This window comes from Pyrus communis, chromosome 7 (assembly GCF_963583255.1).
Source record: "Pyrus communis chromosome 7, drPyrComm1.1, whole genome shotgun sequence".
Classification (NCBI taxonomy): domain Eukaryota; kingdom Viridiplantae; phylum Streptophyta; class Magnoliopsida; order Rosales; family Rosaceae; genus Pyrus; species Pyrus communis.
Genome location: NC_084809.1, coordinates 23,877,302 through 23,902,016, shown reverse-complemented (window position 1 = coordinate 23,902,016; position 24,715 = coordinate 23,877,302). Strand labels below are relative to the sequence as shown.

Sequence of the window (24,715 nt, the reverse complement as noted above, 5' to 3'; positions counted from 1 at the left end):
ATTATTATGTATTTTTAGGGGTATAAAATTATTAAATTAATATTTTTCTTATCTTATCGGGTTATCCGATAACGACTCGATTCGTTATCGTGTCGACCCGATAACCTGTTAATTTCGTGTAGGGTTAACGGGTCTTGTCAGAAATTGTCAAGTCTAGGGTTAACCTAACTGTAAAACGATTCCTTCTTGGGTTTAAGTTATATCGATTTGGTTCAATTCAATTTTCGAAACCACTAAAACCGAAATCAAACCAATAGTTTTTTGTTTAGTTCAATTTCTTTAGCTTCAGGTTTTTTATTTTATCAGTTTTGTTTCTTTTTTTAACAAACAATAGTATATACACAAAGGGGGAAGGGGTGGGCTTAACCGCTTAACCTCACAATGGGCTAGCAATAATATGCTTCAAATTTGTCTTTGGCTAAAATCGAACCTAAGACCTCTCACTTACAAATAAAAAGAAATATCACTAGACCGTAGTACTAAGTGACTAGTTTTGGTTTGTTACGAATGGTTTGTTTGTGTTTTTTTTTTGTTCAGTTTTCGATTGTTCCAATTCGCCCCTATATATCTCTAGCAACGCTGTAAGCATATTTATTAAGACATAAATATTACCATAAATGGAGGAGGGAGGTGATTTATTGAGCCCTCTATGTGGTATTCAGATTTAGGGTTTATCCTTATTTATGTGGAATACAGAAAATCACGGCGACCTAGTTTTTCTTGTCTTGTTTTGTTTTGAGTCAGACCAAGACATGCATTGTGCACTGCACGACGTATACAATATTTCATATAAGAATTGTTGACAGTACATAATGGGCTGTGATGCAGTGTTAAGGCATGGGTACTTGGGTAATTTCACTTATTGAAGGGTTGATGTCATCCAACTGTCTCACAAGTACGGCATACGTTGGCCATATATGATATATGATATATGATGTATGATGTATGATGTATGGGCGTGTTAAAAGACTAATTAGGGTAATACATAATACACGTAAGCTCATGATGAACAACACAACAATGACAGCGGCAGGTTCTCCAACATCTCCATCCACAATATTCACTTGTAAATGAAAAATCATAAGTTTGAATTTCGTAAATAGCGAATTCGATATCAAATTAGGTTGTTCATTATTTAGTTTAATTGAACTCATCTCTCCCTTTAGTATAACACTAGCCTCTTGTCACATACACACGTGTGTAGCAATTACCTTTTTTATATTGGATTATGTCTTTTAATTTTTTTTTAAATAACTATTTTATATTTTTATTAAAAATTATTCAGAAAAAAAATGAAGCAAAACCATGAAACCATCTACTAATGTGAGAGGTTTTTTTCTTTTCTTTTTTTTTAATTAAAGTTTGAAATTTAAAATTCATTCAAAATTAAAATGTGGTGAATTACTTTAAATTCTTATGGTTTAATTGTAATTTTGGAATTTTTGAAGGACAATTTGGGTATTTTAAATGTTTCACCTTTTTATCCTTCCCACTTTATATATTTGTACTCAAAATAAAGACAGGCAAATTTCAAACGTACAATTTACATTTTATATTTCACTTTACACTTTTAAGAAATGTAAATATTGAGTTCTACTTTATGTGAGAGGTGTAAATTTAGAATTTTATTTTTTTACTAGCGAAGCTTACCTCCTAAAGATATAAATATATAGTTTTATTTTAACAATTTGAAGCGTTTATATTTTAGTACATTATTTATAGATCATCTTTGCAAAACTTTAGACAAATTCAAAACCCTTAAGACATCTATTTGTGGTGAATAAAATAGATGGATACAATTTTACAAAGAAACACTAAAATTAATCCAAAGTTTATATGGTTTCAGAATTAAGTGGTTTTTGGTAGACGTGATCTTTAAGGTAAGACATAAAAGATAGACAGTTAAATCATAGAAAGTACATTACGAGTGGGGCCACAAAAATGAGTGTTAAAAGCGTGTGTCCTCAAATCCTAACCATTTACATATACTCCTTATGGTGCTCATTCTGTAACTCTTTTCAACGATCCAAACTAGCTATATGATTTGAGATTTTTGTTCTTACATGATCTTCACATAGCACGAGATTTGACGATTCTATTGATATTTATAATTTTGCGATTATCAATTTGCTCAACTAAGTGTTTGAAATCTACTCATTGCTTTCCAATTAGTCATGTGACAATGTCAAATTTTTTCTTGCTCCAGGACATGTTTATGTTATTCAAATAATGTTTGCCAGAGCACTTTTGAATAGAAATCAGTTAAAACCAACCATCATTATTTATGATTGGTGCAAATCTGAGACCCAAGCAACAAAGATTTTTTTTTTTTAAAAAAAAGGACATCATATATTCTCATCAACAAGAAATTCTCATCAACAAGAATTAGTAGCAAACAATCCCTTCACTAATCCACGTAGGATAGACATCTTAGTTAGAACTTCTTTTTACATCCAAATTTTGTAACCGTGACATTATACTTTGGATTTAAATCTCAATTGGAGGTGATCTAATATAAAGAAAGGATTGCAATATGCCCATTGAAATAGATTATAACGAATTATCTTTAACATTTAAGTATTTAATTTAAAGAAAACAATCATGACTAAACTATGACTCCTTCATAATTTGTTGACAGTTCAACAAATTCAGTCCAATTACCTTTAAATTACAAGTAGCCACATCTATTAAAGAAGAGATAATCAGGTACAAGTCCAAAACGGAATGAATTATTGAGTTTAATCCGAGAAATTTTGGTTACCAGTTTAGGTCCTCTAATTTTTATTCCAAGTGAGCAAACTTTCTATTTCGTGACAATAAATCCTCCTTCTAAAGATGAGTTTTAATAGTATTTGTCATTCAGTACTATGATGTAAGATCCCACATCGATCAAAGGAGAGGGGTGCCCACATCGACCAACGGAGAGGGGGTGATGTGCATTATATGTACATGCTCCCCTCCCAATAGCACGAGGCCTTTTGGGAACTCACTAGCTTCGGATTCTATCGAGCGAGAGCATTTCTAGGATGGGTGACCCACTAGAAAGTTCTCGTGTGAGTTTTCAGAAACAAAACTGTGAGGGCATGACCAGGGCCCAAAGCGGACAATATCGTGCTACGACGAAGCCGAGATTGGGATGCGACAAAATGGTATCAGAGCCACTCTGTCGTGTGGTGCGAGTGTACCGACAAGGACGTTGGGCCCCTAAGTGGGATGGCTTGTAAGATCCCACATCGACCAACGGAGAGGAGGTGATGTGCCTTATATGTACATGCTCCCCTCCCTTTAGCACGAGGTCATTTGGAAACTCACTAGCGTCGGATTCTATCGGAACTCGGAAGTTAAGCGAGTTTGGACGAGAACAATCCTAAGATAGGTGACCCACTGGGAAGTTCTCTTCGAAGTTCCCAGAAACAAAATCGGGAAGGAATGGTAACCCCAAAGCGGACAATATCATATTACGACGGAGCTTGTCTAGAATGTGACATATGATATGAAGAAATCCTATTCACTTGGAAGTGAAAGGTTTTAGGTTTGAATCTCATAGATGGCGAATTCGATATCAAATTAGGCTGTTCATTATGTGGCTTTATTAAACTTTTCCTTCCCTTAGTATAAAAATATCAACGTACTAGAAAAAAATATATATATTTCTCAAATATCTATCATATACCCTTGAGTTGTATGGGTCCAAAACGGTAAAGTAAATGAGTTGTTTCCCATGAATTTTTTACTATGCAGCACCTTTAAATATTTAAATTGAATTTTTCTAATTAAACCATGCGGTATCGAAGGATATGCTGAATGCGGGGATTGAAAGCATATTTCACGCATATCGGGTCAATGGCATATTGGGTAAAATAAACAAACTTTAAACCCCACTTTGTAGTCTACATGGTAAGGCATTTAAAAATTTAGAAACTTTAACAAAAAGTTTCTGATAGTGTTTACTTTAACGAAAAACAATATTTTTACGCTTAAAAATCAATCATAGTACTATTTACTTTACCCTTTATTTTGTCTTTATCGTTAAAAATTAAAACTCAAAATTTTCAAGCCATTTTTATTAGTTTTTCTTAAAAATTTGAATTAGATCCAAACAAATTGTAATGGGATAGGACCGGAATTCAAAAGTCTATTAAAGAAATGTACAATATGATCTCCAGGACGGGTCTTGAGTTTTTTGTGCATGAAGCGAACATTAAAATGTGAATTTTTCAATATATGAATATATATTAAATAAAATATTTAAACAGGAATCCAAAAAAAAAAAAAAATACTAATTACAAACTGAGTAAGTGACACACAATTATATATACGGAAAAAACAAGAAAACTCAAATTTTATCAATCAAAACTACATATGAATATATATTAAATAAAATATTTAAACAGGAATCCAAAAAAAAAAAAAATACTAATTACAAACTGAGTAAGTGACACACAATTATATATACGGAAAAAACAAGAAAACTCAAATTTTATCAATCAAAACTACATATAAAGTTCATCAGTAAACACACACGATTATCAACCCAAACAATATAATCAAAATTTAAAGCAAGTTGAGCAACCCCCATGGAGAATGGAGATTGAGTGTGGTTAGTGGTTGGTGCCTTGGTGGTGAGGTCCTTTGCAGTCAGGAGCCTCGGAGTAGTGGGGTCGGCGCCTTGACGGAGAGAGGTTTCAGACTTTTGGTCAGCGCCTCGGAGTCGGCGGAGAGGTGAGAGGTCCTTCGTAGTTTGTAAGTCAAGTGTTGTGTCGCTAACGCGAAGAACTTAAAGGTTTCTGTATCTCGGTTTTGTAAGGGATAAAATAAAAATTAATTACATATATCTTCAACCTATATATCTACTAGGGTGAATTGTCAATTTAGTTCATGAATTATCACCTGAGTGAAAATTAGGTCCCCTAAACTATTTTTTGTCAGAAAAATTAGTACTTGAATTATAAAATTTGCCAATCAATCCTTGATATTAGATTCGAAGCTACTATATTCAATTTTCCGTCAATTTAAGTCACGTTACTTTCATGTGATACACATTGGAGGGTAGAATGATAATTTTCCATAAAGAAATAGTGTATGGAATTACCTTCGGACGGTAAATTAGAGGTTAGATTCCCAACTATATGAAATGTTAAGAGCTTATAGGTGAGAAAATACGGTATTACACTTAAAAATGTGTCAAGTGACTTAAGTTGACGAAAAATTGGATAAAATAGTTTTGAATATAATAATAGGGATGAAATTAGCAATTTTAATGAATTTAGGTACTTATTTTGACCAAAAAAACCTTGAAACCCACGAGGTCAAAATTCAACCATTTGGCCAGCGGGCTGGCCGTCCTTAGCCAACTAGCTAGCTCATTCAGTTGGGCCCTATATATATATATATTAAGACAATATTCAAATAAAATTTTAAAAATTTTAATTTTTTTTTCATATAAATACCTACACCGTTTCTCCCATCCTTTTCATCTTTTCATACTATCTTACCTTATTTTATTCAATTATTCACATTCAATTCACCTTATACACTCTTTTCATACACAGCTCTCTCTTACCTCTTCCAATAATCTTTCCTTTAATTTTTCAATAATTTTCAAATGGCCACATCTTTAAGTGGCACTCAAAATAGTCCAAAGGCTTATTCATTTAGCGACAAGTGGTACTAAAAAAATGTCCGGAAACTTTATTTTAATGGTAGTTTAATTCAATTAACCAATAAAATTAAAAAACAAAATAAAAATAATAATTATTGAGGGGCTAAGAAATAGCCCCCTCCGATTGCAGATAGTATATAACTAATTAACTATAGCTTGACATTGTTCATCAAAAAATAATTTCTTGCATAGCCATAATGTGACATCCCACATCGCCCATGGGAGTGATCCTTATATGTATATTCTCATCCCTACCTAGCACGATGCCTTTTGGGAGCTCACTGGCTTCGGGTTCCATAGGAACTCCGAAGTTAAGCGAGAAGGGGGCTAGAGCAATCCCATGATGGGTGACCCACTGGGAAGTTGTTCGTGAGTTCCCAAAAACAAAACCGTGAGAGAATGGTAAGCCCAAAACGGACAATATCGTGCTACGGTGGTGGAGCGGGCCCGGGAAGTGATCCGCCCCGAGCCGGGATGTGACAATTTGGTATCAGAGCCTAACCCTGGTCATGTGTGTACCGACGAGGACGTCGGGCCCCTAAGGGGGTGAATTGTGACATCCCACATCGCCCAAGGGAGTGATCCTTATATGTATATTCTCATCCCTACCTAGCACAAGGCCTTTTGGGAGCTCACTGGCTTCGGGTTCCGTAGGAACTCCGAAGTTAAGCGAGAAAGGGGCTAGAGCAATCCCATGATGGGTGACCCACTGGGAAGTTGCTCGTGAGTTCCCAAAAACAAAACCGTGAGGGAATGGTAAGCCCAAAGCGGACCATATCGTGCTACGATGGTGAAGCGGGCCCAGAAAGTGATCCGCCCCGGGTCGGGATGTGACACATAATCTGGACGGGGGCTAAATATAGCCTATTCGGTTGGAGATGGCCTAACATTCTTTTTATTTTAGTGGTGAGATGGGTAAAAATGAAGCAACTATTAGGTCAAACAAATAATTAGATTAACACATATAATGGGTGCCCAAATGTATGTAAAATACAAGAGTACTCAAGTATTAACTGATTAGTAATTTATTATGTCACTAATCACGTGTTTGAGTCGATTCTACAATATATATATATATATATATATATTATCATTTTAACCATTTATTTTTTGGATCTTCCTTCATAAATTATCTTTACAAAATTTAATCCAAATCGGAAATCATTTAGCCAATTGATTATTACAAAGAAAAATTCATTGTTTTTTCAGCGACGTTGTGTAGGTGTATTTTTTCTTTTTTTTTTGGCGTGATTAGATATTGAAATATTTTCTAATTTGGATGAAATTTTGTAAAAGTTATCTAAGAAGGTAGATCCAAAAAATTAACGTTTTAGATAATAAAAGTGGTTAGCGCCGTAATATGTTACGATCTAGTTACCGTTTAGCTCCTTTGTATGTAAATTATAAATATAGAGAAAGAGGCAGGTGGTTATGGATACAATTGTGACAAAGATAATAAATGGTCCAATCCAATTTTAGTTAATAAAATTAAAGGGGAATCATTTTTCGTACTTTGCTTGGCAAGAAATCTAATTCATCAAAAAATAGAAGATAAAACCAAAAAATAAAAATAAAAATTCTATTTACCTTTTGTTTCAATTGATTAAAGGAAAGGGGGAAATGTCTCTCATTCAGTCATTGTTTGCTTGCTCCTTTTAACATCACGGGATCCCCATCCCCATCCCCATCCCCATCCCCAATTTTTCTCTCTTCGTCTTCCATTTCCTCCACCTCCTCCTCCTTCATCTCCTCCTCCCTACCGCCGCCGCAAGCCAACCTCACCACATTTTCTTATCACTCCCTTCCTTTTGCTTCTTTCACCAAAGAGCATTGAAATTCGAAACAACAAAAGAAAGAAAGCTCACAGAATTCACAGACTCTGTTTTGTTCTGGGGAAGCTTTAGGCACTGAGCAAAAATGCCTCACACCATTGCCAAATCTCTGCAAGAAATGGGCTTTGATTCCCTCACGAACCGATTCCGTGACTCACTGAGTTACAACGACACCACCACCGCCACCAAGGACCACAGCAACAAGCCAGATGTCAAACAGCTCGATCTGGGTTCGCCCGTCTCGCCATTGATGACTCGGAGTTCAGCCAATGGCAGCAATGGAGTCGGCCACAGTGGTGGGGCAGCAGTAACCAGTTCAAGCTGCAGTTCGGGTACTTCTTCTGGTTCAGTTTCGAGCAAAACCAGCAATACCCAGCTGGGCAGAAGATCGGATTCCAAACCCAAGAACCACTCCGGCGAGCTCTCGGTTTCGTCCGAAACAAGCCCGAGAGCCTCCGAGGCGGTCCGATCCGGTACGACGCCGAGGAATTGGAAGCCGGTTCACCGGAGATCGGTGTCTGCTGGACCCCCATTGATCTACTCTGGTGGAAGCTTCAATACCAGCTTCAGTACTAATGCGAATAGTAATACTAATACAGCAACTTCATCTTCTTCTGCTTCAATGGCGTCGACCACCACTGTTTTTCCGAGTGGCAACATTTGCCCATCTGGGAAAATCGCCAAGTCTGGATTGGTCTGCAGAGGAACCAACAAGACCGATGTTTTGGGGTCTGGCGGTGGCAACTATGGCCACGGTAGCATAGTCAGAGGAGGCGGTGGGGGTGCGAATGGCGGCGAGTCTGCGATGGCAAAGAGGGCAACTGGGAACTCTGATCCAGAGGAGGTGAAGAAATCTGCCAATGAGCTTTATAGAAGAGGCCAGTTTCTTGAGGCATTGGCATTGTATGATCGTGCCATATCCTTGTCTCCGGACAATGCTGCCTACCGGAGTAACCGTGCTGCAGCGTTAACAGCGCTGGGGAGACTTCCGGAGGCAGTGAGGGAGTGTGAGGAGGCTGTCAGGTTGGACCCTGGTTATGGGAGGGCGCATCAGCGCTTGGGTTCTCTTTATCTTCGGTGAGTAGTGTTGAAAACGGAGACTTTAATCAATCGAAAGTAGGTTTTTCGCAATTTTGTTTACGATGTCTTATTTGTTTGTATGATTGTGCAACTTTTATAGTATACTTGTTTTTTTACATTGCCGGAATGTGATTGGTCTGTTTGTTTATATTTCACATGAATTGTGCATCAAGTGTTTCTTATTGGTTTGTTGGTATCTCTGATGTGTCATTGGTTTGTGTTACCTCGAGCTTTCGCATCCATTTTCTATTATTTGAATTGGTAGACAAGTACGTCTGATATCAACATTGTGTTCTGTGTTGCTGGCAACCTGAATGGTTTTTGGAACATTGTTCTATGTTGTGTTCTTTTTATCTTTCTGTGCGTTTGAGTACGGATTTCTAGTATTTTGTGTTGCTATATCTTGACTTTGAGTCTTTTTAGGGCTTGTAACTGAAACATTTATGGCTAATTTATTTGCATAGAGTTTATAGTTTTAGTGGCCCTCCATTTGCATCTGGGATTCTTATAAGTTTTCCGAAGTTTTCAGTTATGTCGGTCCACTCTCTATCTTGCATCGTACTCTGAAGTGAACATTTCGAATTCGTTCAGCGTCATCTCAGTTAATCCATAACTTGGAAACTTTACAGTTTTGGGCTAGTTGAAAATGCCTACCATCACCTCTGTATTCCTGGGCAACGGCCGGATCAGTCTGAGTTGCAGAAGTTGAAGTCATTGGAGAAGCATCTGAAACAATGTGAAGATGCCCGTAAGCTTGGCGATTGGAAAAGTGTGCTAAGGGAATCTGAGGCAGCCATAGCAACTGGAGCAGAGTCCTCTCCTCAGGTATAACACAGCACAAGTTCTCTTAATTTTCTGATTGATGTGGAACAAAGTTTTTCAAATCGCTTAAAACTAATTAGAATTAAAACACAGCTTGTTGCTTGTAAAGTTGAAGCTCTACTGAAGCTACATCAGCTCGAAGATGCAGAATCTAGCCTAGCAGATATACCCAAGTTTGAAAATTACCCTCCTTACTTGCAAACCAAACTCTTTGGCATGCTTGTTGAAGCTTATGTTCTGTATGTCAGAGCCCAGGTTGAGATGGCATTAGGAAGGTAAGAACTGAAGTTTCAAACTTACGTAACACACCAGCCATGGTTTTTAGAGTGAGCTAGAAGGATAATAGATTTTTTGCAGGTTTGAGAATGCAGTAGCAGCGGTCGAGAAGGCTGGACTGATTGACTACAGTAATGTTGAAGTAATGAGGGTTTCGAATAAAGTGAAGAAGGTCGCAAATGCTCGTTCTCAGGGTAATGATCTTTTTAGCTCTGGAAGATTTGCTGAAGCCTGCTCCGCTTATGGGGAGGGCCTCAAATACGATAGTTCCAACTCTGTTCTCTATTGCAATAGAGCAGTCTGTCGGTCCAAGCTCGGACAATGGGAACAGTCTGTTGAAGACTGCAACCAAGCCCTAAAGATTCAACCTAATTACATCAAAGCTCTTCTTCGAAGGGCTGTCTCAAATGAAAAGGTACGTTGTCCATCTTATGCGCATGTGGGTGGGAGCTCATTATTTGAATTTGTTATTTGTTGATTTATATGTGACTGTTGGTGCCTTTTCTCCCAAAATTTATAGCTTGAACGATGGGAAGAGGCAGTGAGAGATTATGAGGCCTTAAGGAGGGACCTTCCTGGAGACAATGAGGTTGCTGAGTCTCTACACCGGGCACGAGTTGCATTAAACAAGTCTCGTGGAGAGGAATTTCATAATGTGAAGTTTGATGGTGAAGTGGAAGAAGTCTCTAGTTTGGATAAATTTAAAGCTGCGGTATCATCACCCGGTAAGCTTCATCCATTTTTAATTCTTAGTAGTTAATTAAAATCCAAGTCTATTGTATAACTGAAGATTTGAAATTTCAGGTGTTTCCGTCGTCCATTTCAAAGTTGAATCCAACGAGCAATGCGCACAAATATCGCCATTCATAAACATGCTTTGTGTTCGATATCCGTACGTTCACTTTTTTAAGGTAGTTAAATGATTCATTGGTCTATATTCACTTCATGCTCAAGAGATCCTTTCACCGTGTTCCTACCGTTTCAGATGAGATTTATTTTACCATTTTTGCATTGATCGTATATTTCATAATGCAGTAGGAGAATTACCTTATACGGGAGGATCTACGATTAAGTAGTTTGTTGTTTGATTGAAGGTGGACGTAGAGGAGAGCTTATCCGTAGCAAAAGCGGAGAGCATAAGGACCGTTCCAGCGTTTAAAATTTACAAAAATGGAGAAAAGGTGAAGGAGATGGTCCGTCCAAGCCATCAATTCCTGGAAGAATCGGTGAGAAGCTGCAATCTCTAGCAGGAATGGCGAAACATCTCAGGTCTGGTCCGTTGGCTCGCGTATATGTGTATGGTAACTCTCCTAGTATTTACCATGTTTATTCATGTTTCCCGTTCCTACTACAAGGAATACCATTTTTACCTGCGACATACATAATCAGTTACTCAATTGTTTCAGAACCTGCAGAGAGAAATAGCTCTGCTGTGACTTCCTGTTACTCTACATTTGGGAATTATATACATAATATTCTTCTTCTTCTTTTTTTCTTTTTTTTTTTTTTTTTTTTTTTATATTATTTTTCCCTGCCTTTGGATTCCATGGGTTTGGTTGTCCTTTTCAATTTTTTTATTTATTTATTTTTTATTTCTCCAAAATGCCAGCCTGTGTCAATTCCTGATTTTGAGCAAAAGTGGATAGTGTTGATTATAATGTCTCCCTCTGTGTCTCCTCTGGTAGAGAGATAATGTTGGGTGGTAGGTGGCATTGTGTAAGATCATTGTTGCATAAACATTTTACCTTGGTAGGGTCGTTATCGGATAGGTAATCCGGTACAAAATAACACGACTCATTAACAAATCAGATTGTTATCTCGTCACTTGTTAAAATAATGAGTTTGATACGACCCGTTAAGATAACGAGGATGACACAAAAACGATACGAAAACGATAAACACTAGTTTTTCAGGCCTACCCACAACCGATCCCTTGCCCATCTCATCGTCTTTCTTTTTCTCCTTCACTTCCTCTTCTTCTTTCTTACACTCTCGTGGCCGGGAGACCCAAGGTGTGCTTTGTAGTTAACTATTCGATCCACATGGACCCGCTGCTTCTGAGTAACCCGATTTCGATCACAACCGCGAGCGAGCGGAAGAACTCCTCCGGGAGTCTGTTTGTCAAGGATAGAACGTGCCAATTCCATGCCTTATTCATGCCGTCTCTTCAGAATGCCTCCTTCCTTCTCTGCCATATGATGTGTGCTTGCTTAGTAACTTAATTATTTTGTTGCCGATAATCCATCTATGTACCTACTTTTTACGTTCAAAACCAAGGATGAATGAACAAATTAGGATATGGTGGAATTTAAAGTATGTGCTTAGTGGTCGCAAGTTTTGTTTCCCTTCATTCTATTTCGTCACACTTGTCGATCTCTAAACTTAATTTGGTTTATATTAATTAAGAGTTGTTTGATAAATCAGTTCGTTTTTAATTTTTACTTTTTTTTTTTAACTAAAAGATGTAAACCGAAAACAAAATGGTTATAAAAAACCTCTAAATGTTCATGACTAGACCAATTTTTATATATTATTATTCATATAATCTGTAAGTAGAAACCATTAGATGAATCCATATCATATAACTTACCAGATTATTATCTCTCTACAAAAGGGAACATACTCCACATTGCATAATATACCTGTGCTTACATGTGTTGAGCGACCATCTTGCATTGCATATAAACACAATGCTTTAAAGATTGCATACGCATGTAAGCTAGACCTAGACTTGTACAGTGTATGTTTGTCGTTTTTGCAAAGCTAAATGGATTCGTGTATGTAGACAAGAATACTTTATTCTTGGCCGTGTCCACATGTCTAAGGAAAACAACTTATTAAGTTGGACCAATAGCTTCATGTAGATGTACTTAAAAATTAAATATGGACTTGTATGAAAGGTGCATTGATTTGAGAAGTGTATGATTGTTGTGGATTTCGAACCTTAGGCTCATTACTCGTACAATACACCTCTATTTAATTGTTTTGTTTTGTTTAGCTCCTCTTGTTTTCTTATTAATCAATCCAATTGTGATATGTAATTTATTGCATTAGTGTGTAGTTAAATTGTAACAACCCGTCCCAAATAATTTTACGGATTTTAGAACGGAAGGGCATTTTGGTAAATTAGGATAGATGTTTTTGAAATGTGTTTTTGGGTCTGAAATTGTGTGCCTTGTGGGGCCACTTCTTTTGGGTTTTGTACCCCTGGCCCAACTATCCTTTCTCTTCTCCCTTCCTTGTGACCTTCTCTCTCTTTCTCCCCCTCACTTTATCTTTCTCTCTCGCTTTCTTCACCTTTCCCGAGCTACACACACACATGGCACCACTACCCACGCCACCCTACCGTCTCTGGCGAGGCCCCTAACTCACCACCACCTAGACCTCATCACCATGAACCCCGGACAAGGAACCTGGGAACTCGATTGTGGTAAAGGGCACTGTTCATGAACGAAACTTGGCGAGTTTCCAGCACCTCAGATGTAGGTAAGCTACGAAAAACACCATAAATCTTTCCCTTTTCATCCTCGCATTTCATTTCTAATCGTTTTTGTGTATTGTGGACGTTGAAACATCAAGAAACCGACTCGAGGAGACTTCCCCAGATTTCGGCGAGAACCTGTGGGTTTTAAACCGTTTTATGGCCTACTCCAGCCACCACACGTCTTGAAATTGGTACGAATCTCTTCCTTGTTCCTTGGGCTTCAATTTGGTATAGTGCATGATAAATTTTAGTTAGGCTTTAGGGTTGAACGGAGCTGGGATAACTCTGGCTTTCTTCTTCCTCAAAACAGCCAACCTGCCTTGGAAACGTGTCAAACCCGATCCACAGATCTAAGCCAGCCCAATTGTCCAGGCCAAACCCAAATGAAACCTGGCCTAACCCAGCCTTCAACCCAAACCTTTGGGCCAAGCTACCAAGCCCAAACCCATATTTGGAACCCAAGCCTAGAACCATTAAACCCAAGCCCATAAACCAAGATCCAACCCAGATCCGACCCGACCTGGTCGGATCCCAGAACCTAGGCGGCGCATGGGTCTTTGGGTGGGCGCACGTGAGTAAATCGAATTTACGCTTTATGAATTATCATACTTTATCAAATAACTATTTACTGAGATATTTATGATATGATATTTAAGCTATTGAGCTCCAATGAGATATATATTTTGGAAAGATTATGTTCGTGATTTTATGTGCTTACTTAGTGGTTGTCCATACTATGAGCCTACGGACGATTGATACTTACCTTTGGCTTTGGTCGGGTGATGTAGTGGCTTCAGTTGGAAGATATTTATATTTGGATTTAGCTTTGGTCACGTGATGTAGTGGCTTCGGTCGATTATGATAACATTACTAAGCACATTATATACGATATATGTTTTATGAAAGGTGTTATGGCATGCTAGGGTTTTCGGAAAACCTATTACATATTATACTATTGAGTTTTCATGAACTTTGGGGGTTAGTACGTTGATGAATAACTGTTTCAATATTACTTATATATCAACTTGGTCCACTCATGTTTTGTTTTGCGCTTCCTTAGGACTTAGAATTGAGGCGCACAATCCCGGCATCAAGGCACTTTCACATCTGCATCTTCGAGTCCTCTCGGTGTATGATCCATCCCTTTGTTCATTCAATTTAATATTATTCCTTTTTAGTGTCTCAAATTAGTTGTATGCTCTGAACACGTTCCACAATTGCATATTCATAATAATTAAATTTACAAGTTTTATTTATGTCGGTTAATTGTTTTTAGTTCTCATGCATCCTAATGGCTTCCTCACCTTCGGGTGTCGGCTAGCATATGCCTACCCTAGTGTTTGGAGAATATTAGGGTCATGCATGTCATAAATTATAGGATTAAGTACCTAAATCCCTCTAACATTTTAGTGTCATTCCAAATTGGTCCCATCATTTTTAAACATTCCAAACAAGTAATCAACCTATTAAAAATATCATATCCATTAAGCCCCAGTTGAATTTCTCTTAAATTAACTGGGGCTTACTTTGTCTCCAACACTAATAGAAGGTCATGAAAGCATGGCCTCCGCCAAGTAACAGCTGCCACCACCTCCTTTAGGCCATCACCTCGAAACTCAATACACAACCACAAACTCTACTCTACAACTCAAGCTGCCAATATCGAGAAGGTCTTGAGGTTGCTGAAATGTTATGGGCTGCCATGAAGTCGGCACCACTATCTTCATCATTCACAAAGAAGAACTGGAAGTTTTACTAGCCCAAAATCGGTGAATGAGAAAATCACATGAGCAGAAACAAGCTTCTTGAAAGATTATCTGAATTCTTAACCCTCTTTTTTGTTACGAGACTTCCCAATCTTTATTTTTGTTGTCCATTTTATTCGTGAATTTGTTTATTTATTTTTATCTTTTCATCTTTATGCCTTTTTTGGAGTTATTTTATTATTATTTTAGTATCCAAGTAAGCAAATAAGTGGAACCCATTATTGCCACATGTATATTTAACGAAAAAATTAACTAGAACTTAACGAATTCAGAATATAAACAAAAAATGTTAAGACCAATTTAAAATAAGGAAAATTAACAAAAAGTCCAAAAAAACTTTTCTTTTAATGAAAAACCCTTTTTAAAGGTATGGTGAATAGTAACAAAGAAATGTATAAATTTGACTTTTCATTAAAAGTAAATAGTATTATAAGTGTTTTGTTAAAACTCTCAAAATAATAACACTAAAAGGCTAAGACCAACTCCAATGGTGGGCTAAAAGCCAAATTTCCCCCCAAATCCACTCCAACCCAAGGGGAAAATTTGGGTTAAATGCTAAATGCTAAATCAAAGCCAAATTGACACACTCCGACCGAGGTCAGGGCGTGCTGGCCGTCACACGAAGGTGACGTAACCATGTGCACGTGCGGAAGCTAATAGAATAGTAATATAAAAGTACGAATAATTTAAAAACTAGCATACAAAGTGCTAAAACAAGTGCTAGCGTAAGTGGAACACAAATTCAGAGTAGGTCTACAGCAGTCCAAAAGAAAAGATGCGACAATAGTACACCCGAAGGTGACCCTACGCTGGTGAGTGTCTGTCAGAAACGCCGGAAAAGCCCTCTGGGAAACCACCGAAAGTGCTAATCAACTAGAACCTGGAGGGGCGCAAAACAAAAGCGTGAGTGGGCAAAAACAAAGCTCTTTGCAAACCATTTAGTAAAATACATTCTAACCCCTCGCCGTAAAACCTGTATATTTCCCAGAAAATAACATATATACGTATGTATAGATATGCCAAACATGCTCAAGGGTATGCCAAACATACTCAATAATATGCCATGTCAGAACCTCATAATGAAATGCAAGTGCTCAGGTATAAATCATATCAATCATATGTAATCTGGTAGCCGGAGTCACCTAACGTGACCTGTACGGCTGCATATAGAGCTCAAATCTCAAACTCAATAACTGAACCTGCCCACGAGTCGGAACCACCTAAAGTGGTATGTACGACATGCCTGGGTGTAATACATATATACGCTCTAGTGCTACGATCACATGAAGTCTGTGCGAATAATCGCGAGTCACCTACGAGTCGGAACCACGTAAAGTGGTCTGTACGACAGGACTGTGCACCTAACTTGGATCCAAGCTGAGCGTGTGGTGCGGGAAGTGAACATCACGTGAAGGACTGTGCCCTACTCTGGGCGGGAGCACTAACACCGGGGGTGCAGGTTATGAGCTCTCTAAGCATCTCAAACCGCTACTGAAATATAAACATGAATAACACTTACCTGGCACTTACCTGTGCGTCCACAGCACCCACTATGCACATGTATATGTATGCAACTAATAATGCGGCTAAGGGTGCATAATCAATAATAATAATTTGCATGGCATAAGAAAAATAACCCTTTTTACTCTACTTCTGGGAAAATAATTGTATATAGGTATATACGGAAAACAAAAGCCCACTCACTGGTATGTGGAAGGGTCGTAGCCCCCCTGCCTCGAGTGACCACGCTCGTCCTCAGGATACGTATCATCTATATGCGAAACAACTATAAAAACGTCAATTTTAAAGCACATAACCAACTTCTCGTAATAACTTCTCATACATTGCTCAAATTGGACAAATGAATATACCAACGTGCTCTACACAACCTCAGGATCACAACCATATTTTTAGAAAAAAATTTCTCCACCGCACGCGCCCCCACGCGCCGGCCAAGGCACGGCCACGCGCAGGCACGTGCCTGGCACGTTAACGGCGTCAACTGACGCCGTGAGGAATATTCCGTTAGTTCTAACGGATTCCGTCAACGGCGTCAGGAATATTCCGTCAGATTTGACGAAATATTCCGTCACCTTCTCCGGCTAGCCTCCGATGCCGTCGCCGGTGCCGGAAAACTGGGAAACCTGCAACTCGTGTTTTCTCGCTCGATTCTCAACCATTTTTCACGATTTTAACACCAAAATGAAGCCCTAGACTAGTAGAGCACGTCCAAACAAGTTTTAAGGGCTAAAAACCACTCGATCATACCTGTCCACACAAACCAAAACCGGCCAACTTCGAACCAGGCTATTTTGACGTCCAATTCCGTCCAACGAGTTACTCCGGGACTCCTGGGAACCTTACTAAGACATCTACGAGCTTCAAAATTCCAAAAACGTGCTAGATTAATGTTTGCATGAACAGTACACAAATCTGCCATTATCGAATCGACGTGAAAACAACGGATTTCTTACCTGAAAGTAGTATGATTGTGCTCCCACGAACTTCACGATCTCGACTATGCCCTTAGTTTCTTCGATCTGTGATGATTTAGTGTAGTTGTGTGTGTGTCCGTACGAGTTCGAGGGAAGAAGAGGAAATAAGGGAGCTCGGGAGAGAGAGAGACAGGGAAAGACAGAGGCTGAGGGAGATGACAGCGTGTGTGTGTGTGTGTGTGTGGCCCAGCACATGCCAACACCACACCAAATAACTAAACAACAAAACGAAACAAACTAGGGGTAGAAAGGTCATTTCACGTATACGTTTTCGATATTTCCGGGACGGGATGTCACACAAATTCCTCCCAAAATTTAGCCCAAAAATCGAAGTGGACTCCACCCAATATTTATCGGAATTTAAATTTTTTTAGATCGAAATGTTTGTAAAATTAATTTACGATAGTTTACATATTTATTTAAAAAAAATTAATTTAACAAAAGAAATAGCCTAAGTTCATTCTTTAATAATCAGAGCTAAAATTTTAGACTAGAACGGTTGGAGCAGAAAAGTTATTTCTGAGCTAAAAACTAAATTTTTCAGATTAAAATATTTAGCTTTTAGTCCAATCATCGGAAAAGAAAAAAGAAAAAGTTAATTGATAAACCAACCGAAAGTTAATTGATAAACCAACCGCATGTATAAACAGAAGGGTAGAGCCAGTTGGCAGTAATAAAAGAGCAGAAAAAAAATCCCAGAGAGAGGGAGCAGAGCGAAAATGGAGATGGCGAGTGCAAGTGCGAGTGGGAGAAAAAGGAAGACGACGAGTTTCAAGAGCGAAAAGATGTTTCTAGAAGATTACCTTCTCCTCATTCAGTCCAACTCCCACCTCCATCTCACCGTCGCTCATCTCAATCAGGTCCCTCTTCTTCTTCTTCATAGATCATCTAGTTTTAAATTAGTAATTTATTCACATTTTTCTTTCATTTTATTTCTAAACTTTTTGATTCGAGCTCCTTTTCGAAATTTTGGTTTTTCAGATCATTGGCATGCACGGATACAAGAAGATCTACAAAGTTCCCAAGGTGAAATTTCAATTTCCTCCATATTCTTAGCTTCTGTTTGGTTCCTGAGAAAATATTAAATTAATCTACTATTGTATATTGGTCCGTTATATTTTAAATGTCATGAATCATGATTTTAGCTAGTTTATTTTTTTTTTCTTCATATTTTGTTGAAATTTGCTTCAAGCCTTTGGCCGATTTTTCTCACACTTTCTCGGTAACCAAACAAGTCCTAATCCATCGCATTCTCTTTTTTCTTTTTCAACATTTTTCATATTTATTTGAAATTTGGTTCGAAGTCTTGGCCCCTTTTATTCTCTCACTATTTCTCGGTAGCCAAACAAGTCCTAATCCATCTCATTTTCTCCTTTTTTTTTCCCATTTTTCAACTCTTAAGAAACGTTTGAGTGACGCCGTGAGTTCGCTGTCGCTTGTCGATCGGGCTCGCTCGACGCTCAAAGACTACATCTCACCGTTTGTGATCACCACCCTGGAGGACGTCGTCGCCGACCTCGCCGACCTCAACTGGAAGGAGTGCTGCGTCACCTCCGTTGAAACTCTAAGCTCGTGGAAATACACAACCATCGCTCCTGCTGCTCCTGCGAGCCTCCGCCACGACCTCGTCCAATACTCCCAGCTTCAACAATCACCGCCGTTGGCCCTTGATTTCAGACCCTACGGCGTCGTTTCGGCTCCTAACTCTGCTTCCGAGACCGCTCCTCCAGCGAAAAAACTGGTGACGAAGAGGAGGAGGAAGCGATCGCCGATGGCCGCGGATTTCGCTCGTGCTGCTCTGGACTCTTTTTCGTACGGATCGTGCTGACGTCACAGGTACTGAATTAGTGAATTTTCGCGACTCACGCTTTGTGTGTGCGCGCTGTTTGTTTACTGTATTTTATTTTTTATTTTCAAATTCGGATATTCTGTTTGTTTTTTTTAATAATTTTTTGTTTCGGTTGTTTTTCTCGCAGCAGACTTACCGTGTTGGCGGGAGTTGGGCACTTGATTGGTAGAGCTGAGAGATTCGTGTAAGGAGAGGGGTATTTCTGGAATTTCGTTTAGACTGGTACAATTGTGTTTGTGAAGAAGTGTTAAGGGTATTTCGGGCTTTTTATCTTTGTTCCTTTGTAGTTGGTAGTGGTAATTGCGAATCGGTAAAGTGAGTCCAAATCTACGCGTCTCGTGGTTTCCTTTTAATTAGTAGGATTGACTAATGCACGTTTTAGTTTTATAGTAATGGATGTTTTAGAATGAGAGAGAAATTGCAATCTATCGAATTCTCAGCAGGATTTGATTACATTATTAGTATATAAAAAATGACTTGTATGGTACGAGTACACCGTCATGTGATATTTTGTACCAATAAAATAAAGATGTGTAAGTTTTTATAAAGAATATTTTATTGGCACAAAACATACAGAGATGTACACGTGCTATGTAAATTGTTCTCCAATAAAAATGGAGAGTAACGTTTTCAATCACCTGAGGTATAACTTAGGAGTCATTTATTTGCATTTCTTGCAAATCCATTTCAATAATCCAATTGACTTTAGACGAAAGTTGTAATTCCAATCCAATCCACTTTAGCCATTTATTACCCTCAAGTTTCTTGCATTCTAGCAAAGTGCTCTCAGATTTTGTTGAGATCAATACTCCATGATCCATATAAAATTATATGGAAAGCCATATTCGATGAAAGTCGCATGTATGGTTTGGAGAGAGATCTTTTATATCCTTCGAGATCCACCCTACAATATGGGGAGCTTAGCCTTAGTAGAAGTGGGTAGCGGCACTGGGTGGATGATCCATTTCAATCAAATAGTTTATGTAAGAAAATTGAGTTATCTAGGTCCTGGAGGATTGATAGGACGAATTGCTAACTTTCGTATACGAAATATTCACAGAACTCGAACTTAATCTTACTCTCTCAAACAAAAATATTACCACTTAACATTATGAAACTCGAACTTAATCCCACTTTTTCCCTCAAACAAAAATATCGCCACTTACGGAACTCAATAATCCAGAACTCCACCCCACTATGGTAGTATTCCGTCTACAATACTATCAAAATGAAGGGTTATATAGTAATTATGTTCTAGTTGGCATTGTTGCACATTAAACTATATCCAACCAGAAGCTGCCGCGTGGGTTTTCTTACCACGTCAAGACCAAAGAGTCTTCATGCTCACTTCTTCACCTGCATTTTCCCTGCAATCAAACTCCCACGCATTTCCCAAACTTTTTCCCGCCAAATTCCCATGGCTAATGTTTGGGAAAGAGACAAACCCATGAGATCCATTTTCTTCCTCTTTCTCTGCAAGACTGCAACTCTCGTCCACATCTTCTTCTTCCTCCACCCCCTCCGCTCCCACAGCCATAAAACCAACCATCAGAACCGATCTTCGGTTCTGTCGAATCCCGCCGTTCAATGACGACAGGCTTAAAAGAAAAGCAAATTATACTTTATGAAATCATTCTTTCCTTTTTTGGGAGAAGAAAGTGGAGACCAAGGAATAAATAGGGAGGCTAAAATGGGGTTGTGAGTGCGGAATATGGACCCAGCAAACCAGAAAGATGATGCCGAAGACCACCAACTTGAGAACTTTGAAACTGGGTCGGTAGGCACTCAAGCAAACTCCCCAGAAATCTCAGTCGATTTGACCAAAATACCCTTCTCCCATCTGCCAAATGGAAGCCACATAAGCAGTATTCCTTCCACGTCAACACATTTAACCTCATTTTGACGGAACAGACAGGTATTTTGTTAAAGTGGAGCGAATATTGAGTTTCAAAATGATGTTTTTGTTCCAGAAACTTGAGAAATAGCAGCAAACAAGGGGGAAAAGAATAGTGTATTTATTCGTAAATTTGCATTTCATTTTGATTTTCCGGTACGAAGAGCAGAATAGGATATTAATTGTAATTTGCATCAAACACAGAGACAGAGGCAAAGTAGATCATCTGAAATCCATCCTCGGAGACTTGGAATTGGAGTTGGAGCTGCTCCTGCAGGTGACTACTTGAACCTCCTCCTCCCGAACCGCGATTGCTTTTCTTTTCCTAGAATTTGGATTTGGTGTTGCGCTGGTGATCGGAAGATGAGATGGAAGTGAAGCGTTGTAGATGTTGCAGATATGGGTTATATCAGCAAGAGGCTTCCTCCTCAATCTCATCTTGCCATTATATAATTTCTTCTTGGAAGATGGCCTTGGCTTTGCACTTGCCGCCGCCTCCTCCTCCATTACGAATGAGTTGGTGGTGGTGCTGCTGTGACGACGGAAGGAAGGAAGAAGTGAGCTATTTGTAATATTTGTGGGTTTGGAGGGATGCTGTACGGTCTGTTTTGGAGTTTGGATTTGGAGGGATGTTTTTCGGCTTAAAATTTGAATTTTCGGAGCCTGAATTTTTTGACTAGTTTTAAAACTCACATGGCTACACGGAGATTCTCACGCAACTCAGCTGACAAATTCCAAAAATAGTGGTTCTTTGTACACTGTTTGGCAGATCGGATAAAAGATTGGATACGATTAGTTATATGGACTCGGGTGTTTGGCGTTCACTCGTACTAAATAAGCGCCGGATTAATTTAACCGGTCGGATAGGATAATACGGTATACACCCGCTTAATAAAACCAACCAAAACGCCCGGATTATTTAGTTGGGGAAGAAGAATATGGGAGAGAAAGGGAGGGAGTTTGGGGGGTGTGGCGGAGAGAGTTAGGGAACAATTATTTGGGATTCTTCTGCAGTCGGGGAAGAAGAAGGGAGAGAGAGGGAGGGTGTTTTGGGTGTGCGGAGAGATCTGGGAACAAAAAAATGATTTCACTTTTTTTTAAATTTTCTTTTTAAGTTTGATTCCTCCTATCTAGTATAATACTAAACACATTATAAATAATACTGTCACTAGTCCGATACTGTACCAAACACCCGACTAATTTAGTCAGTACTATCCGGTGGCTATTTATCCTATCCGACAGAAATAGTCAGTATAGTCCGAGCTACCAAACGAGATCTAAAGTTTTGTCTCCCCACCCGCATCAAAAGATTTAGCAATTTTTTAAGGAGAACAATTATTTTCTTGGACACCCATAGAGTTTTGAAGCAAACAACGTGGTAATCAATCGATTGATAAACTTCATGATTGTTGAATTTTACTTTACCGTACTTATCTAAACTTCACATTGTCGTGCATTTTTGAAACTCTACTCAAGCTTTATGAAATAAAAGAAGGAAGTTTTAACGAAAAGTATGTGGTACTGTTCACTTTAACGAAAAATTATATTTTTACACTAAAAAGTCAATCTGGTACTATTCACTTTACTCTTTATTTTGTCATTATCGTTAAAACTCAAAATTTTCAAACCCTTTCATTAGTTTTCCTATAAAAGAACCATAGTCACATAGAGAACATAATTATATGTCATCAGCAGAAATCGCCAAATTGAAGAGAGAACCTTCGTAATTAATACAAAGAAAATGAAAATTGGATGTACAGAAAAAAATAAATTCATTAGAAGTACAAAAGAAGGTTTTATTGATAGTTTAATAAATTATTTTGAGTGTCCCAAAAAATGTGAGGGTTAAAGTGTACACAGAACTGCTCACACCAAAAGGTTGGAAAAAGTTTGAACCCCAACCGACCGCCAATTGGCAATGGTACCAAATTACAACCTCACTTTGGGCGGGGAGGGAGTGGAAGGAAGGAGCCGCCAAATCAAAACGCGTGTCATACAAGTAAATATTTGGCTCCATTTTTTTATCTTAATTGGCGCCATAATCAATTATCAAATGTAATCATCCTCCATAGGAGTGAATGTGTTTAGGATTTAGAGTAATTTTTAATGTGCTGAAAACACGGTTTGATCATTATTTTTTTGTTTTTTCAAGTATGAACCATTTACATTATGATACTTGTGTACCGAATCGTGTTCAAAAAATCTCTCTCAAATTAGGCCGGTTTTACCCCAATGTCATAATTAAACAAATAACGGTATAAAGGTTTGATAAAATTCAGTTTTGACAAAAATTGATGAGGAAATTGTACTAAATAAACCAACCTAAAGTCTCTTAACCAAATCTGCCATTCTATTCAATTATATTGATTTCGGAAGTTGAATCTAACCCAATTCGCCAAATACCATGACCGATAAAAATGCGATTGAATTGGATGAAATTGGTCCATTTGGGCAGAGATTGGATTGGATTGGATCACGAATACCCCTAAGCGTGGGAAATGACAAACTGCATTTCTTTCTTTGTATAAATTATATTTCCTTGGAAATTTGATTATATTTCCAGAGCATAACAATTGTGAGTATAGAAACAAGAAAAAGAAGGAAAATTTGTAAGAAACACAGTGACATAGTGACACAGGCAAAGTTCATTATCTGAAACCCATCCTCAGAGACTTGGAGTTGGGGCCGGCGACTGGAAGAAGAGACTTTCTTTTTGTAGAAATTGAGGCGGATGTGGAGACGGAGATGGAGACGGAGGAGGAAGACAAAGAAAGAGATGTCCGGCATGGCAATTGAACCGAATTGGTGCAGATATAGAGGTTGGTAATATCGGCAAGAGGCTTCCTCATCCGCCTCCTCCTCAGCCTCATTTTATTACATTTCTTGCTATCCTCAGAAACTGCGTTGGTCAGCTTTGCCTTTGCAGTTGCAGACAACGGAATTGGAGTTGGAGGGATGTTCTCTTTGTTATTGTGGTCGCCGTCACGGCAGGCGATGGCGTTGGCGACGGAGACGGCGCCCATTAAACAAAACGTTGAGAGAGTTAAGAGAGGAAGTGTTCGGTATTGAACGGGAAGAATGGATGGTTGAGTTTGGTGGTGGGGGTGGGCATATTTGTAATGCTTTGGGTTTGCGCGGTGGCGGTGGGAGGGTTTCTAATTCTAAATTCTGAAAAGTGAAATTTTCATGCGCCAAATAGATTGAGAGGGAGATTTTTTACATTTTATTGTCACAACTGCCGACCTCCAAAATGTGTGTGTGTGAGAGAGAGAGAGAGAGAGAGAGAGAGAGAGAGAGAGAGGGTTGGGGGGGGGGGGGGTTAAAAAATTAGATTAAAATTTAAAAATGTTATTCCGATTGTGAGAGGCAAAAGTGGATACTTTTTGGGCGGGAGAGTTGAGGAGCCAAAAATCCCAAAACGATATGTTTGTGCGAATAATGTATGAATTGTTCAAGATTTTTTTATTAAAGATCAAATTCTTTTGGAAAATTCACCAAAGTTTTGTCACTTTTTTTTGCCAAAATATCTTTGAAATCCTCTTGATTTTGTCCAGA

General features: G+C 38.5%; 1 protein-coding gene across 2 annotated transcripts; it reads left to right on the top strand.

The window, feature by feature from the left end:
- Positions 1-7,345: 7,345 nt before the first annotated feature.
- Positions 7,346-11,153, top strand: LOC137740090 (inactive TPR repeat-containing thioredoxin TTL3-like). Of its 2 annotated transcripts, none has more exons than XM_068479890.1 (7): positions 7,346-8,571; positions 9,204-9,399; positions 9,490-9,671; positions 9,754-10,087; positions 10,193-10,397; positions 10,477-10,583; positions 10,767-11,153. In XM_068479890.1, the coding sequence occupies exons 1-7, from the start codon at positions 7,580-7,582 to the stop codon at positions 10,917-10,919; spliced, it is 2,169 nt and encodes a 722-aa protein (XP_068335991.1). In that variant the 5' UTR covers positions 7,346-7,579; the 3' UTR covers positions 10,920-11,153. The 2 variants fall into 2 exon arrangements, with proteins under 2 accessions (XP_068335991.1, XP_068335992.1); XM_068479891.1 differs by having other exon boundaries at positions 10,749-10,837.
- The last annotated feature ends 13,562 nt before the right edge of the window (positions 11,154-24,715 follow it).

Coding starts and splice junctions, on each gene's coding strand:
- LOC137740090 (XM_068479890.1), top strand. CDS start 7,580: ATGCCTCACACCATTGCCAAATCTCTGCAAGAAATGGGCTTTGATTCC. Junction 8,572..9,203: donor TTGGGTTCTCTTTATCTTCG/GTGAGTAGTGTT, acceptor GAAACTTTACAG/TTTTGGGCTAGTTGAAAATG. Junction 10,398..10,476: donor AGCTGCGGTATCATCACCCG/GTAAGCTTCATC, acceptor TTGAAATTTCAG/GTGTTTCCGTCGTCCATTTC.